Genomic DNA, 18112 nt, shown 5'->3' on the forward strand with positions numbered 1-18112 from the left:
CGGGTAATCCGCGGCGCTTTCAGTCTCCGCCTCGCCCCGCCCCCAGGGGCGGGCCGGAGGAAGGAGTTTGGACCTTTCCGGCCACCACTGGCTTCAATATGGCTGCCCCCAGGAAAAGGCGAAGCTAACGTGAAAGTACAGATCCTGACTCCCTCGTCTCATGGATCGTAGCTCAGAGTTCAGAAGATGGAAGGCGCAGTGTCTGAGCAAAGCGGACCTCAGCCTGAAAGGCAGTGTGGACGAGGATGTGGTAGAGCTTGTGCAGCTCCTAAATGGGCGAGAACAGTTTTTCACCACCAGTTCCTGCGCTGGCCGCATCATCCTCCTAGACCGGGTGAGCAGGGCCCTTTGTGCCCTTCCAGCGCCTGCCCTGTAGTGTGCAACACCAGGAGCCTTGTGCTCACCCAATGTGACACCCTGTCTGTGTTTGTTCTTCTGACCGGTGGTCTCGGTTTCTTTATCAAGGAAACTGAGAGGGTGGCTTAAACCAATGCTTCTAAAATTTTAATGTGTCTGTTAATCACTTGGAGATATTTTAAAATACAGATTCTGATTCTGTAGGTCTAGAGTAGGGTCTGATCTGTATTTCTAACAAGCCCCCAAGTGATGCTGAAACTACTGGCCTGGGAATTATCTTGAGTTGCAAGGGTTAGAGAATTTTATTTTTTTTAATACTAAGGAATTTTAAAGACTTCCCAGCCTGGCGAGGCGGCTGTCTTCTCGTTAACCGCTCTACCAAATCGTTGTTAACCACTTGATTGAAGATCGCTATGGTTAAGAAGTTCACTGCCTCCTAGTGGCTCACTCCGTTATTACAACTCCGTTAATTTTTACATTACATGAGAAAGTACATTAGTATGTAGTCTGTGATAGTGGTCAGTCCCTCAGGCTTTGGAGTGATACTGCTTAGATTCTAAACAAGTTTTGGGTATTATTGGCTATGTGACTTTAGGGAAGTTATCTAAACTTAGCCCCTTCTTGTTCCATGAAATAAGGATAATAAAGAGTATCCACTTCATAGGGATTCTATGTAGAGGAAATGGGATAATTTATTTGAAACCTTTAGCACCGTGCCTGGCATATTAAGTGCACTGTAAAAGTTAGCTGTGTGTTCATTTTAACATTAGGACTGAATTCAGAGCATGAAAGACAGCACACTCATAAATTCACTCTAGCTCCTCACTGACAGACCATTTGCTGGTCTCCCAGGTTAGCAGGGCCTGCTTATTCTTATATTGCTTCCATTGCCCCCTGAGCACTGGCACTCTTGCTTGTCTTGATCTCTCTCTCTTCCTCCATTTCTCCTGCCCTGTCTTACCTGGATTTCTGCAGTGGTTTCCTAACAGGTCACTGAACTCTACCTGTTCACTGAACTCTACCAGTCCTTCTACCCCAAACCATGTTACACACTGTTAACAGATTCCTCTTTCTAAAGCACAACTCTGTGTATGTCACTCATCTATGCTGAAATACTCTAGTATACCTTTCAGCTCTATTTTCCACTATTACTCTTCATCTTAATCTGTTTACTGAAACAACTATTCTCTTTTCCCTCTTATATTTATCTGCCTTTGCCTTTGCTCATGTTTATTTTTCCTAAAATGTCTTCCCCCATTTCTGCATATCTGAGACGTACCTCCCCAAACTCCCCTTTTCTACCTGAATACAAACACACACATCCATTCGGAAGCCATGACTATTTCTTCTGAACTGCCTTAGGACTTTTTCTGAACCTCTTTTCATTTTATGTATTATCTTATACCTTGTATTTATTTTCACTTTGCCTTATTTCTGGAAGAATTTGGATCAACTTACAAATAGGCAATATAAAAAGAAAAATAAAAAGTGAGAAAATCTGCATAAAGGGAGTATAGATAAGATGAAGCAGAGATGGCATTAGTTCTCAAAATATACCACTAGACTCTGTAAATTTTCTAGAGGTGGGCCACACATTTGGCTGTAAGATTTAGAGCAGCCAGCATAAGATCAGAAACATAAGTCACCGAGGTCATTCAGTGAAAACAAATCAGTTATTTAGGACAAGCACAGCTCTTCTCCTTTCCAAAGCCAGACAGCAAAGTCTCCTGTGTACCCACTGGATAAAAGTTACGTTGTAAAAAAAAGAAAGAGAAAATGCATAACTTTAAGAAAAAAAAAAGAAGTTACCTTGTAGAAGTTTAGTGATTTAAAAGTGCATGTGTTTCCTGCATCCTCTTTCCAGTGTCCTTGAGGGTAGGATCTGTTTATATCTAAAGTACCTAATAGGACTTAGCAAATAAACATTTTTCCAGGTAATAAGTAAAAAGTTACATTAAAATATTTGCCCTCTTGAAATTGTGATCTTTCAATCCTAGCTCTGCCCTTTGGGACTACACATAAGGTCTAATCCAGAGGTCACAAATTTACGCCTATAGCGACTAGGGACATAGGAAGGTATGAATAGATCAGGTGTCAGTAAAAAGTGGTAGGTCCTGTGTGGGACTGGAACAGTGCTTTCTTACAAAAGGAATTCAAAAAAAAATTTTTTAATGTTGTGCTAATCATGTAAAACAGCTAGAGTACAATTTAGGGGCTATTCATGTACAGCCCCTTGTGATAATCCCTTTGCTCCTGAAAAAATCATGACCGTATTTCAGAGAATATTTATTAAGTTCTTTTACCTTAATAAACAAATTACTTTCTTTCTATCTCAAATAATTTGGTTTCATTTTTGTTAACATTTGTGTTAACTTTACCCAAAAGCCTGTTGAATTGTTCTCAGTAATACTTAAAATCACGTGGGATTATTAATTTAAGAAAGCCTAAAATATGCTATACATTATACTTATTATTTTGTAAATATTATGTGACAAATTAAATTATGTTATTTTTTCATTTTAGGATATAAATGGTTCTGAGGTTCAGAAACAAAACTGTTGCTGGCTACTGGTTACACACAAACCCTGTGTGAAAGATGATGTGGTAAGTTTTTATATATAAATTTAGAAATAAAATTTAATTCACAGTCACTTTAAATACATATGAAAAGAATAGAAAATTCAAGGTGGTTTATGTATAGAATCATAATGACTGTAGATTATAAAGCCTAAAGAGAATTCATTACAATGGCTTTTTTTTTAGTTTTGGGAGGTTATTATCTGCTCTGGATTATTTAGTTTCCTAAATTAAAATGTTTAGATGAATTTATATAAGTTTGCATTAGTCAGGCATTTTACGTTACTGGCTCAGGTGCTTAAATGTTGTCTTCAAAGCTCACTCAGTCTTCATCTCCTTTGGGTACTGGTTCTTTCTGTATGTTTGCCCTTCTCCTGTTCTGTGGCAGATAATCTTTGTGGCAGGAAAGATAGCTGCCAGCAACCCCAGCAGAAAAAGATTTACTTTTTAAGATCCATGTATCATTTCCAAAGGACACTGAGTCATCCTTCCTGGTTAGGTGTTCTCCCCGCTGAGATCAGCTATTTTTGCCAGTAGAATGGAATGCTATCCTTGATCACACCTAGGCACTTGGTGTCTCTGATATTATGATAGTGGGAGTGATGAGTGACAGGGTCACGCTTGACAGTGCCACCAGAATCAAATGATGTGAAGGAGGGAGGATGGTGCAGGGAGACTAAGCAGACAGAAGTAACAACTGTCTTATATAGCTTCTAGCTGAGACATAATAGTATATGTGTCTCAAATCTCAATCTAACAGCAAACCATTTAGACAGACCTTCTAGTACCTTCTAGACCTTCTAGTCTTTATGTACCATATTCCTTAATGAAAAATCTGCTATGGAATTAAATAGAGTAGTAGTTGACTTTTTTGAGGTATGGTTGGAAAGAATGACACAGAAGGTTTATGAGAGAATTAGAAATCAGGTCTCTTAAAAGAATAAGCGGATCAATAAGTTTTGGAGAACGAGGACCAAGAAAACAGAGTGAAAAGTTACTGTGGAAGGATGCAGAATGAGTCTGAAAGTTCCTTGGAAGAATTGAAGTTACGTAGGATAAAGGGTCACCAAAGAACAGGATCATGTATTTGTGTCTGATCCTAACATTTTCCATTTATTTAGATTGTAGCCCTAAAGAAAGCGAATGGCGATGCCATTTTGAAATTTGAACCACTTGTTCTTCATGTGCAGTGTCGACAGTTGCAGGATGCACAGATTCTGGTAAAATTTTGTGATTATACTTGAATTTATAGGTATGTGAGTAGATTTAATTTTAAACTTTAAATTTTCTACCAAAATTAATACAATGCTAGTTTAATCAACTAGTGTTTTATTTAATTATAGATTTGGGGTTATAAATGTTTCTGCAGTTTGTAGGGCTAAAGTGTTTATTTGATTAGCCAGATGGTCCAAATTTAACAAATTTATTTTCTTACAGCATTCAGTGGCAATAGATTCTGGTTTCAGGAACTCCGGCATAACAGTGGGAAAGAGAGGAAAGACTATGTTGGTATGATACCTTTTGGCAAAAAGCAATTTTTTGATCATGAAGTAATCCAGATTATTGAATAACCTTCTACTCAAATTTTCTTGTCATTCCCTTGCTCAGAAACCTTCAGTGACTGACTTTTCTGTACAGGGTCCAGAGTCATTAGATTTACATTTGAGGTCTTATTTTACAGTATTCCCCTCCACTTACTTTTAACTTGATTCTCTCCGTCTTCCTCATCCTAAATAGTCAAGGCCCAATTTAATCAGCACCATGATGTAGTGGAAAGAATCACAGGCAGGGTGTCTAAAGTCTTCTGCCTGGATCCATCAGGGACTGAACTTTCTCAGCTATATGAGGGATCTATCGAACTACTGCCCTAGGGCCACATTCAGCCCCCAGGCGGGCAGCTCCAGTACACCCATTTGATTAATTACTGTCTAAGGTTGCTTTTGTGCTACGATGGCAAAATTGAGTAGTTGTGACAGATATTATATGGCCTGCAAAATTGAAAATATTTATTATCTATCCTTTCACAGAAAAGGTTTGCCGACCCCTGGACTAGAAGATCTTTAAGGTTCCTTCTAAATCCCACAGCCTCTCTGAGTCCTTTCCTGGCCAAGCCAACCCCTAGTGATTTTGCCCTATTCTCTCTGATCACACGTGGTAGCTACTGTTTGTGTTTACTGTTTGGCATGGTGTACATTGTTTGCTTTTGAACTACTTCAGATCGGCTTCCATTCTAGCTCCCTAGACTTTACTTTTTTCTATCTATTTTTAACAAATAGCCTCTTTTCCAAAAAGAGGTGGCTTAAAAAGAAGACATCTGTAAAGCATGACTAAATAGAAAATGAAAGCTCACGGTACTGATTTGCATCCCCATCTCAGTCCCCACTACGTGTGGTGGCCCAGGCAAGAACAGACCCACTCCTTCACCTTCTCTCCTTTGTCTTCCATATTCAATTAGCGACAAGTCCTGTCCCATCTACGTCTGATTTCTCACTCCTGACTCCACCTCTCCAAGCCCTCTGCCACTGTGCCTGCTTGAGCCATCATCATCCCTCACCTCTATCTTTATAGTGGTCTCCTGACTGGTCTTCCTCCTACCCATCTTCTCCTTCCGTCCCTCTAGCCAATACTGTCAGAATCCCCTTTTTAAAGAATTCAAGGTCTCCTGGTGTTTTCTCAGGCCTTATATAAACTGTTTTTCATCTACCTTATTTATGCTCATGTTCTGCCAGCATACTTCCATCCCAGCCAGATAGAATACTATTGGTTGTTTCCCAAATGTATTATGCTTTTCATTCCCATTACTATAGAAAAGTTAATCCTCTGGCTGGAATGCTCCCCTTCTCCCATTTTTACATCTGGTGAAATTACACTTACCCTTTAAAATTCCAGTTCAGATGCCACATTTCCCATAAAACCACGACCTGGCCTTCCCTGGTGGTGCAGTGGTTGGGAGTCCGCCTGCCGATGCAGGGGATACGGGTTCGTGCCCCAGTCCGGGAGGATCCCACATGCCGCAGAGCGGCTGGGCCCGTGAGCCATGGCCGCTGAGGCTGCGCGTCCGGAGCCTGTGTTCCGCAACGGAAGAGGCCACAGCAGTGAGAGGCCCACGTACCACAAAAACAAAACAAAACAAAACAAAAAAAAACACGACCTGTCTCAGTTAGTTGCTCCTCTTCTACATTTCCTTAGCATTTTGTGTGCACATGTACGTGCATGCATGTACAGGTACACATATGTGTTTCTTCTGTCATAGCACCATGATGTATTGTGATTCTCTGTTCACTTGTTTGTTTCCTGTTCAGAAGTGTTAGCTCTTTTAAGGGCAGGGACCATGTTATATTCATCCTGTACCTTCATATCTTACATGGGGCCTAGAACATTGCAGATGCTTAGTAAAGGCTTGTTGAATGAATTTTTATGCCTCATAATAGTTTTTGTTGTTTCTTAACCTATATCCAGTGTTTGGATTTACTTGGAATATGTTGACTGTTTCATCAACAGGGCTAGTAACATTGGCAACCCTAAAGCATTGAGAAAGCAGCCACTTTGTGAGATAAAAAAGGCATGGTTTATCTTGTAACAACCCTGCTCAAGCAGTGCTAAGAGGCCCTTTAGCATCCAGTCCATTTTGGTTTTCCCTTGAAGCTTCTGTTGAGGTTTCATTTATTTCTTTTCTTTAAATAGTGTATTAAAGCTTCCTTAGCTTTAGTGACAGTGATACTGTTAAGTTCATTGGATTCTTTGATAATATCTGCTTCTCTGAAAGACAATGTATAGAATGACTTGCTTTACAAATGATTTTATACAATGGGAAAATATATTTGAATCTCCTTTGATTCAACTGTATTTAACTAAATTATATCAAAGCACAAACTTAAATGTTGTAATGGAGCTAAACTATATATAAACACAGCCCTGACTGGGACTTTTCTTTAGTTATATTCAGTTTCTCTAGTACATAAGTCATCATATCTAAATTGCTCCTTGCAGGCTGTCCGGAGCACACATGGCTTAGAAGTTCCATTAACCCATAAAGGAAAACTGATGGTGACAGAGGAATATATCAACTTCCTGATAAAGATAGCAAATCAAAAAATGGAGGAAAACAAGAAGAGAATTGAAAGGTATAGTCTTACATGCCTAGGTCTTCTTTGAAAATATTAATATACACCATCTTCAGTTTATACTCCCAACTGCTTTTATATTTGTAGCCTTATCACGAATAATTAAGATGATGCAAGTAATTGATGAGAGTAGGCCAGACTGCAATGGGTGCTAAATGGAGCATAAAGGGGAAGAAGCTCCATGGAGGATAGTGGGACACATGACTACCAGCAACAGGCATAAAGGAGAAACAGTCACTCAGGTAAGAGAGCCCAGCAGCCCCAGGGACCATAACTGATCCAGTTGAAGGCAGCCAGGGAGGAGGTACGCTCTGCCTCCTGGGTGTGACCTACTGAAGACTACCTAGAATCTCCTTTTGAGGAGAACAGGCTGGTTAATTTTAGTCTGATAAATATTTTATACCTCTGGCTAGCTCAGAACCCAGCTCCTGTCATGCATTAGATTTGAATTGGCATAATTGTACCAGTCAGAAGGATTATGGCTATCAAGTCATATCTTTATATTTCTCTTGTTCTTAAACTTCACCTCCTGGTAGATTAATTTTACATGACTTTCTTTTTCAACTTTTTCCTAAGAATAGAATCTTTGATGTAAAGAAGTGACTATTATGCTGCCTTTTATATATGAAGATAAATGCCACTGACCTACCATCAGTAAGATGTAAATTTCTGAGTTATTTGAGGACTGATGGTCATCTTGTTGTCATTTATAATTTTCTTTTTGCTTTCTCCCCCACCTCTTTGGTCACCTCACAACTAGCCAATCAGGGCCTAAATAACTCCTGAGTCATTCTTCTCTCCCCACCCTTCCTGCCATGTTCTTTATTCAGGACCATTGCAGTAACCTTATTAGCTCGTCTCATAGTAGAATGCTTCCAGTATGTCTCTCTGCTAAGCCATTCTCCGTATCACCATCAGAATCCTGTCTGAAATGAAAAGGAATACTATTGCTTAATTTGCCTGCTTAAAATTCTTTAATACCTAGAACTTTTAATGAAGCAGCTAAGGCCAGAAGTGCCAATGGCAGCAGTGTGGCATGGTGGAAAGGGGTAGAAATGGGCTTCAGAGGCAGAACTGAGTTCAAATCCTGCTTCCCCCACAACTTACTCAACTCTCTTGGCTTCATTTTTCTTGTACCTACTTATCGTAAAGAACAATTTTAGTATACACTAGACGGCATATGTATAATGACAGGCCCTGTCCGTGTTATGTCATGGATTCTTAGGATAGGATAGCCTTTCTCCTTCTTCACCGACTCATACAGAGAATAAACCTATAATCACATCATTACCACCATCCAGGCTTTCTTAACCAGGGCTCCTTTTCTGAACCACAGAATTAACAAAATTATTCGAGTGACTATTTCTCAGTTCTCCCAACAGTGGTATATAACTTGTACTAATCTAGATACATTGGAGAGAAGTAATTCATGACATACAATGGATGTCCTCAGGCATTAGGGCTGAATTTTTTAGCGGAAGCCTGGCTGAAAAAAGCTGAGAGGTTACCTGGCCACAAGGTTCTTTGAGCAAACATTCTAAATAAAGTGATGATTTCAAGTAAGCAACTGAAGGTACCCAGCCACTCCACCAGACAACAGAGTTTGAACTGTATGTAGGTACTTACTGGTACCATTCCAAAAGTTGACTACGGTTGTTAGATAGTATTCTAGTGAGACTGTTTGTAAAAATGTACGAGGTAGCAAATCAGTTTCTCTGTTTCCTTACATGAATTTCAATAAGATTATAAATATAGCCCAAGATCAACTAACTATACACCTGGTGTAGTTAATTGAGTCACGTTCACCAACTATAAAATCAAATTATGCTTTAAATCCATTGACTCAAAAATATGTTTTGAGATTATGGTGTGCATGCTGCTATCAAGAGAGTCATGCTCAACATATAAAATCAGTGAAAAATTAAAGAAGGGTAAAAAGTTTCTTAAGATACTGATTAGAAGATTACATGTGAATTCAGAAAGGGTGAACAAATTAGGGAGCTCCTTTGGGAACAGCTGTATATTCAACCAAATGCAGAGAAAGAGTTACTCTTCTGCTGTGGAAAAGAGAAAAAATAAACACTGGAGGTGATGAGTTCTGCAATCAGACGTTGAGTACTAAAATTGGTTTCTCACAGGACCAAAGTTTCATAATTCAAACAACTATATTAAGAGAATTTTTAAAAGTTAAAATCCTAATGTGTAACATTCCAGCAATAAGAAATATTCTTGAGATACGAAAGTCAAAAGGTAAAATAATTTTAATAGAAAAAAAACTTCTTTTGTAAAAAAACAATTCCTAAGCCCACTTCTTAGTGGGAAGAGTAAGATAATTTCATACATAATGATTTCCAGGTAAAAAAATATGAAGTTTGGAGATCTATTTACCCATTACAAGAGGAGGGCTATCTTTGTAGCTGTTAATAAGAGATCAGGACTGACTCGGGTTGGATGGAATTAGCCATGTTCTTCTTCTCACCACTGTGTAATAAGACAATAAATGTTAAATAAAATGTAGAATAAACAGAAATAGAGTTATAGATGTAGAAAACAATCTTATGGTTACCAGGGCGGAAGGGGGTGGTGGGAGGGATAAATTGGGAGGTAAGGATTGACATATACACACTACTATATATAAAATAGGTAACTAATAAGGACCCACTGTATAGCACAGGGAACCCTACTCAATACTATGTAATGACCTATATAAGAGAAGAGTCTAAAACAAGTGTCGATATATGTTTACGTATAACTCATTCACTTCGCTGTACACCTGAAACTAACACTACATTGTAAGTCAACTATACTCCAATTTTTAAAAAATCGCATCTTAAAAAAAATTTTTTTTTAAATATAGAGTAAAAGGGCCAAATATATTGGCATATAATATTGATAAAAATAAAGGAAATTAGACTGAAAAAGTAAATTAATATTTCCAGTGGCTGGTTTTTTTGTGGTAAAATATACATAACTAAAATTTATAATTTTTTTTTTTTTTAAGCGAATTCTCAGATCCTACCCCAGCTCCACTGACTTAGGAATTCTGGGGTGGGACATGGCACTATGTGGTTTTTTTTTTTTTTTTTAATCTATTTTGGGCTGTGTTAGGTCTTCGTTTCTGTGCGAGGGCTTTCTCTAGTTGTGGCAAGTGAGGGCCACTCTTCATCGCGGTGCGTGGGCCTCTCACTATCGCGGCCTCTCTTGTTGCAGAGCACAGGCTCCAGACGTGCAGCCTCAGTAGTTGTGGCTCACGGGCCTAGTTGCTCCGCAGCATGTGGGATCCTCCCAGACCAGGGCTCGAACCCGTGTCCCCTGCATTAGCAGGCAGATTCTCAACCGCTGCACCACCAGGGAAGCCCTAAAATTTATAATTTTAACCATTATACAGTTCATTGGCATTAGGTACATTCACATTGCTATGCAACCACCACTATCACTGCTATTTATCTCCAGACCCTCTTCATTATCCCAAATTGAAACTCCATGCCCATTAAACAATAATTCTCCACTCCCCAAACTCCCAGCCCCTGGTAACCACTCTTCTGTTTTCTGTCTCTTATTATTTTGACTATTCCAGGTACCTCATACAAGTGGAATCATACAATATTTGTCCTTTTGTGTTTGGCTTATTTCACTTAGCATAATGCTGTCAAGGTTTATCCATGTTGTAGTATGATCAGAAGTTTACTTTTTTTTTTTTTTTCTTTTTTGCGGGCTTTCTTTTTTCTTTTTTTAAATTTTTATTTTATATTGGACTATAGTTGATTTACAGTGTTGTGTTAGTTTTAGGTGTACAGCAAAGTGATTCAGTTATGCATATACATATATCTATTCTTTTTCAAATTCTTTTCCCATTTAGGTTATTACAGAATATTGAGCAGAGTTCCCTGTGCTATACAGTAGGTCCTTGTTGGTTATCTGTTTTAAATATAGTAGTGTGTATATGTCAATCCCAGACTCCCAATTTATCCCTCCCCCCACCTTTCCCCTTTGGTAACCATAAGTTTGTTTTCTAAGTCTGTGAATCTGTTTCTGTTTTGTAAATAAGTTCACTTGTATCATATTTTTTAGATTCCACACATAAGTGATATCATATGATATTTGTCTTTCTCTGTCTGACTTACTTCACTTAGTATAATAATCTCCAGGTCCATCCATTATTTCATTCTTTTTAATGGCTGAGTAATATTCCATTGTATATATGTACCACATCTTCTTTATCCATTCATTTGCAGCGGACATTTAGGTTGCTTCCATGTCTTGACTATTGTAAACAGTGCTGCAATGAACACTGGGGTGCATATATCCTTTTCAACCATGGTTTTCTCCAGGTAGATGCCCAGGGATTGCTAGATCATATGGTAGCTCTATTTTTAGTTTTTTAAGGAACCTCCATACTGTTTTCCACAGTGGCTGCACCAATTTACATTACCACGAGTAGTGTAGGAGGGTTCCCTTTCTCCACACCCTCTCCAGCATTTATTGTCTGTAGACTTTTTGATGATGGCCATTCTCACTGGTGTGAGGTGATACCTCATTGTAGTTTTGATTTGCATTTCTCTAATAATTAGTGATGTTGAACATCTTTTCATGTGCCTCTTGGCCATCTGTATGTCTTCTTTAGAGAAATGTCTGTTTAGGTCTTCTGCCCATTTTTTGATTGGGTTGTTTGTTTTATTGATATTGAGCCACATGAGCTGTTTGTAAATTTTGGAGATTAATCCCTTGTTGGGTGCATTGTTTGCAAATATTTTCTCCCATTCAGAGGATTGTCTTTTCGTTTTGTTTATGGTTTCCTTTGCTGTGCAAAAGCTTTGGAGTTTAGTTAGGTCCCATTTGTTTACTTTTGTTTTTATTTCCATTGCTGTAGTAGACAGATCGAAAAAGATATTGCTGCGATTTATGTCAGTGTTCTGCTTGAGTTTTCCTCTAAGGGTTTTATAGTGTCTGGTCTTACATTTAGGTCTTTCATCCATTTTGAGTTTATTTTTGTGTATGCTGTTAGAGAATGTTCTAATTTCATTCTTTTACACATAGCTGTCCAGTTTTCCCAGCACCATTTATTGAAGAGACTATCTTTTCTCCATCGTATAGTCTTGCCTCCTTTGCAGAAGTTTACTTCTTTTTAAGGCTGAATAATATTCCATTGTATTTAACATATATTGTTTATCCATTCATTCATCAATGGATGTTTGAGTTTTTTCTACCTTTCAGCTGTTGTGAATAATGATGCTGTGAACATGGGTATACAAATATCTGTTTGAGTGTCTGCTTTCAGTTATTTTTGATATTTACCCAGAAGTGGAATTGCTAGATGATATGGTAATTTTATATTTAATTTTTTGAAGAACCTCCATTCTCTTTTCCACAGGAACTGCACCATTTTACATTCCCACCAACGGTATACAAGGGTTTCCTTTTTTCAACATCATTGCCAACACTTGTTGTCTTTTGTTTTTTTGATAATTGCCGTTCTGACAGGTGTGAAGTGATATCTCATTGTGGTTTTGATTTGCATTTCCCTGATGATTAGTGACATTGAGCATTATTTCATGTACCTGTCAGTAAGAATTTCTGTTACATCACTTTGCTGCTTTCCTTCCTGTTTGTGGTGCTTTTTCTTAGCTTCCTTCTGGATTTCTCTTGTTATTCTATCTGTTGGTTAAATGCTATCGTTCTCCAGGATTCCTTTCCTGGCCCATTGCTTCAGCTACTTCCCCACATACTGGTAGATCTTCCAAATCTCTCCTGAGTCCTGGGCCCATATGTCTAATAACCTATTGAATATATCTAACCAAAATATCCCATCAGCCTTTCCTTAATATCTTTCTTATCTTAATCTCAACCTCATTTACCCATTTCCTTGGTTCAAATTCTCATTATCATTTACCAGCATTATTACAGTTTATGCCTCAGTGAAAACAGAAATGTGAACTATATTAAATTACAGTTGTTTAATTGCACATATATCTTTTTTTTCCCCAGTACAACTTGGTCACATTGTGTATAGGACTGACTTTCCCCTCCCACCAACTAAACACATACCCATACATACACACACTTCAAATATCTCTCATCCTAAAACCTTATAGAGTGCCTGGCTCACAGCAGAAACTCAATAAATGTTTATTGAGTTTATCCTAAACAATAAAGGAACTTAAAAGTTAACAAATTATATTGAGTTCACCAAAGGCAAAGACAGTTTCTTATTATTTTCTGAGTGTCTGACAGGAGCATAGTGGTCAATAAATATTTGCTCAATTTAGCTGACAGACTCTTTCTAACAGTAGTACTACTTTTATGGCTTCAAAGCCTTACGGTGATTATTCTGGAAGATGTAAAATGGCTTACTCATGGGGCAAGCAGGAGTAGGCTCTTGCGACACAGTCCAGGCAAGAAGAAACAGGACCCTGAGTAACAAAATGAATGGGAGAGATACTGCAGAACATAACCCAAATGTGGCAGCAGATAGAAACGGGGGGAGAAGAGAAGGAGTCAAGTCTTATTTTTTAAAATGGAACTAAAGCTGGTAAATAAATAACTCACACATTTCCCTATATACTTAAGATCAGAGAAGTAGATAATGAAGATCAGAGAAGTAAATAGTGAAAACACGTATTTTCTGATAGTTCCTCCTTGGATGTCCCCTCCCTTCAATTTTTCCTCTCATAATTCCTCTCCCTTTACCTAGCCAGCTTCCACTCATCCTTGCAATTCAGCCCAGGCATTGTTTTTTTTTCCAAGGAACATTTCATGATCTTACTTGGAGCAAAGTGCCCCCAGTGGCCCCAGTGTTCTCCTGCTTTATCTTAGCTTTTTCATGGCACATTGAGTGTATCTTTACGGCTCTGCAGCCCCCATTAAACCCTGAGCTGCTTGAGGGCACATACCACATTTCTTACCTGTTTCTAGCACTGGCACAGGCCCTGTCACATACATGTTTTTTAATAAAAAATTCTAGAGCTTAAAATCAATTAAAAATCCAAATACATGATATATGAGAATAGGCTTCTTTTGTTATTTGTTAATAATGGAAGCCTTAAAAGGGTATGAAATTGTGCCTAGATTTCATTAATTTTATGTTCCTATTTCGGAAGTCAACGAAATACCAGCTTTTTATTGCACATGATCCTCTAACAGATCCGAGAAACAAGAATTCATTTTCCCAGGACTGTTCTGAAACGTTCTCTCATGAAGAGAAGTATATACAGGTTGCCCTATGTCAATATAATCTTGACTGTGGGGGTAGAAAAACTGAAGACAATTTGATTTTCTTTTGAGGGGGGAAAAAAACAGTTACCTGAGCATACATTTCTTTTTATACTCCAAACTCTTTTTGTTGCCTTTGAGAGCTGAGAAAATTACACTTTGAGAATTGGGCTTTAGAATGCTATGTAAAGGGTCATATCATAAGAAGAGAACATGTAATTGGAAAACAAATTTCTGACTTACTGAGTAAGATAGCTTCCCAAAGGACATTTTAAAAGTTCCCTTAACCAAGGAAAACAAAAAAGTAGTTGAAGTTTTATTCTTGGCTTTCAACATGGAAAGGTCTTTGTTCCATTTTACCAGTTGTTTTTTTGGTACCCCAAGGATATAGCTTTGAATTCTTAGGTTGTTTGATGGAAGATTAAAGTAAGGCACCTGTTCCTCTTTCATTACCTTTTTAATGTAATTGGCAAGGTATTTTACACAGCTGTTAATTCTCTGTGATCATAAAAGAAGAATTTAGTCTTATCTTTAATTTTCTAGGAATGCAGTAGTATCCGGAGAAAAGACTTGGTTACCTAAGTTTAAAGAGCAGGGTTGGGTAGAGAGTGATAGAAGATAAAGTTGCACATCATGAATAACCTCTTATTATCAGATAAGGGTGAGTTATGCTACTGGATCATTTTTTAAGACCATTCTAAATAAACATTGTGGAAGATGAGAAGAAAACCAGTCATTGAAGTCACCCAGACTGATGGCAAGACCTGGAGACAAAGATAAAGCCAAGTGTAGAAGTTTCCATGAATGTAAAGGACTGAACAGAATATTATATATTATATATATATTATATATATATAATATTATATATATATATATATATATGAAGGAGTTTAGTCTGGCAAACTGTTGGTGAGGCAGGTGAATTCTGACCTTATCGCTCAACTCTGAGGCAGGATATGGAAATAATAAGCAGTCTCCACTTAAGAGGAATGCAGGGCAGTGGTGTCTTTGTGGAAAACCAGGTTTCAGTTAAGTAAGGATATAAGGAATGCATTAAATGAAAAGGTTGTTACCATGTTATGGGGTCTAAAAAATTAAACATCAGTTAATTTTTTCAAAGCCTTTTGCTATAACTCTTAAAATACTGTTTTCCTTTTTACTGTACCTCCCTCTTTGAGATTGATTTATTCATTTTAGAAATATCAATTAGCCCTTATTATCTGCCAGGCATGGTGCTGGATATCAAGGTGTACAGTGATGAGTATATAAGTTCTTGAAATATGGATAGGATATTAGTAATCATGTTAGGTATATATTAGCATTGTGTGGAGTATTTGGGAAGAGGTGATTATCTTGGGTTTTTTAGGGCAGTTTTAGAGCTTTTGCAAGCAGAACTTAGCCTGTTCATTGAATTCAAGAAAGAAGAAAATTGGTCCAAATAGCAATCTCTTCTGCAGATGTCAGAAATTTCCTGTCATAGCCTCCCGTTATAATAGGATATTAAAGCATGATGAGATCCCTACAGTGGCAAAGGAGTTCTCAACTTTTAGATCATTTTATTTGGGACCTAAGGTAATACATCCATATTTACCTTTTTTGTTCAGTAGCTATTTATTCACTTATTTGGCATATTTTTACCCAAGTGTGGCTGTACTGTACTCCATGCCAAGAATATAACAGAAGACAAGATAGATGGAGTCCTTGGTCTTATGGAGTTTATATTCCGTAAAAATAGTAATTTTTGAAAACTTACTCAGTGCCAGGCACTGTACTAGGTACTTACATATGTATCCCTCCGATAGCCCTGCTAGGTACAGGATAATAGCTAGTTTTATAAATGAGGAAATCGAGACTCAGTGAGGTTGGAATTAGCCAACCTCATCTTTCCCAGGGGACCACTCATGTGAAGCACACACAACATACCAAGCCATCCTGCTGCTTTCGAACGTATGCTGAAAACTAACACAAAAACTCCAGCAGGAAAATGAGTAAAGGAAAAGAATAATTTACATTAAAAAATTAAAATAGCTAATAAAAAATGTTCAATTTCACTTTCAAACAAAGAAACGAAAATATAAATAATGAGAGACCGTAATCACCTATAAATAAAGCGTGTTTTTTGATGTAATATTCACTGTATCAGTGAAGTGGTCTCTCAAGTTCTGCCCTTAGAAGCATATTTTTTGAATACCCATTCTGGAAAACAGGTAGTACTTATCAAGAGCCTTAAGTATTTATAACCTTTAACCATGCAGTTACATTTCTAGGTATCTATCCTAAATAGATAGAAACTCAGATCACATTATTTCCAAAATGTTTATCACATTGTTGTTTGTATTGGGAAAATCTGAAAGTAAATTAAGGCCAATCTAAGTGGCATAATGTTATACTACCATTAAGTTCATTTAGTGATATGGAAAGTGTTTTCAATAAATATTAAATTTGAAAAAACAATGTAAAGCTTTATATGTAATATCACAATTGTATAAAAGACAGTAGGTATATGTATACATGTACAGATGTATTAATTCAGAATATACTAATAAACTGGAAAGAATAAAAATATGAGAGTCATTATTTTTAGGTAGTTATGTAAAGGTGATCTGTATTTGTAACTTCACATATTTTTCAGATTCTCCAAAATGAGCCTCTATTACATTTGTGATTCTTTTGAAAGAATATATTTTTTTTCTTTTTTTTAATCTTTGTTTGATTCCTATATCTGGAATAGAAATTAAGGTAGGATAGAGGTTGTCAAGAGGTGATTCTAAACCAGTTTTCAGGACTGTTCTTAAAGAACTGAAACATTTCTTTTCCTAAGTAAAAAAATCATAAAAGCAAGAAGCACGTTATTTCTGTGATTTATTCTATATCTTGAGGTTAATATGAGACATCAGGTTTATGTAATTTATAAATTCTAGGTGTATTTCCTGTTGTTTCAGAACACACAGATATAACAATAATACTTTATTTCTTTACAGGTTTTACAACTGCCTACAACATGCTTTGGAAAAAGAAACTATTTCTATGACCTCATATCCCAAAGAGAAAATCAAAGAGAAAAATAACTCATCATATACTCACAAGAAAAAAAGAAACCCAGGAAAAGCATGTGGCAAATATATTACTGAAGAAAATAATAAAGAACTTGACAATGATGATCATGATGATCCAGGAATCAGTGTTACTATCTTCCCTGAAGATTACTGAGATTTGGTTCTGAAGTGTCTTGTTAGAATAATGTTTCTAATAGATATTATAAAGCTGCTCTTTATAGGAGTATTTTAGTTTGTTGAGTGTATCAGCCTTTCAGAAAGACAAGATTTAATTTTTCTCTATATTTTAGGGAAACCCTTAGCTTTTAAAAATAGCTGCGTAAAATATCAATATTTGCTCTTAAATACCATCGTTTTTAGTTACACAGTCATTGCAAAAATAAAATTACGATTTTTAATGCTCTCCTTAAGTTTCAGTTTCTACTTCTATAAAACAGGAGAACTATAATACCCTTTCAAGAAAGCCTTAACATTAGGAATATTAGAGTAAAAATCATAACAACATTTTCCTTATTTTTAACTTTGAAATCTCCAACCTTCAAGGGGGTCACTTTGCTGCTTGTTGCCATGGAGTCCAAGGACAAGTTTTTTCCTCTCTTTAGCCATTGTGGATAAAACAACAGATACCCTTTTTGTTCAGGACAAAATATTATACTTGAACCCTCTTTCCCCATTATTTCTCACAAACCAGAGCTTGCCACTGGCACATCCTCCATGAAGCAGGTGGGCATAGTTTTTCACTACGCCTGGTCAGAAATGATAACTTATGACACAGGAATCTCAATAGAA

General features: G+C 37.1%; 1 protein-coding gene across 1 annotated transcript; it reads left to right on the forward strand.

Moving 5' to 3' along the window:
• The first annotated feature begins 124 nt into the window (after positions 1–124).
• On the forward strand, positions 125–17728 carry TYW3 (tRNA-yW synthesizing protein 3 homolog). Its single transcript, XM_079728475.1, has 6 exons — positions 125–334; positions 2881–2961; positions 4056–4154; positions 4372–4443; positions 6925–7058; positions 17249–17728. The coding sequence occupies exons 1-6, from the start codon at positions 161–163 to the stop codon at positions 17475–17477; spliced, it is 789 nt and encodes a 262-aa protein (XP_079584601.1). The 5' UTR covers positions 125–160; the 3' UTR covers positions 17478–17728.
• Positions 17729–18112: the final 384 nt, after the last annotated feature.

This window comes from Hyperoodon ampullatus (assembly GCF_949752795.1).
Source record: "Hyperoodon ampullatus genome assembly, chromosome: 2".
Taxonomy (NCBI): domain Eukaryota; kingdom Metazoa; phylum Chordata; class Mammalia; order Artiodactyla; family Ziphiidae; genus Hyperoodon; species Hyperoodon ampullatus.

What these genes read in the sequence shown, in the direction of transcription:
- TYW3 (XM_079728475.1), top strand. Translation starts at nt 161, where the DNA reads ATGGATCGTAGCTCAGAGTTCAGAAGATGGAAGGCGCAGTGTCTGAGC. An exon ending in CCTGTGTGAAAGATGATGTG is followed by an intron (nt 2,962 to 4,055) that starts GTAAGTTTTTAT and finishes CCATTTATTTAG; the next exon opens with ATTGTAGCCCTAAAGAAAGC. An exon ending in TGCAGGATGCACAGATTCTG is followed by an intron (nt 4,155 to 4,371) that starts GTAAAATTTTGT and finishes ATTTTCTTACAG; the next exon opens with CATTCAGTGGCAATAGATTC.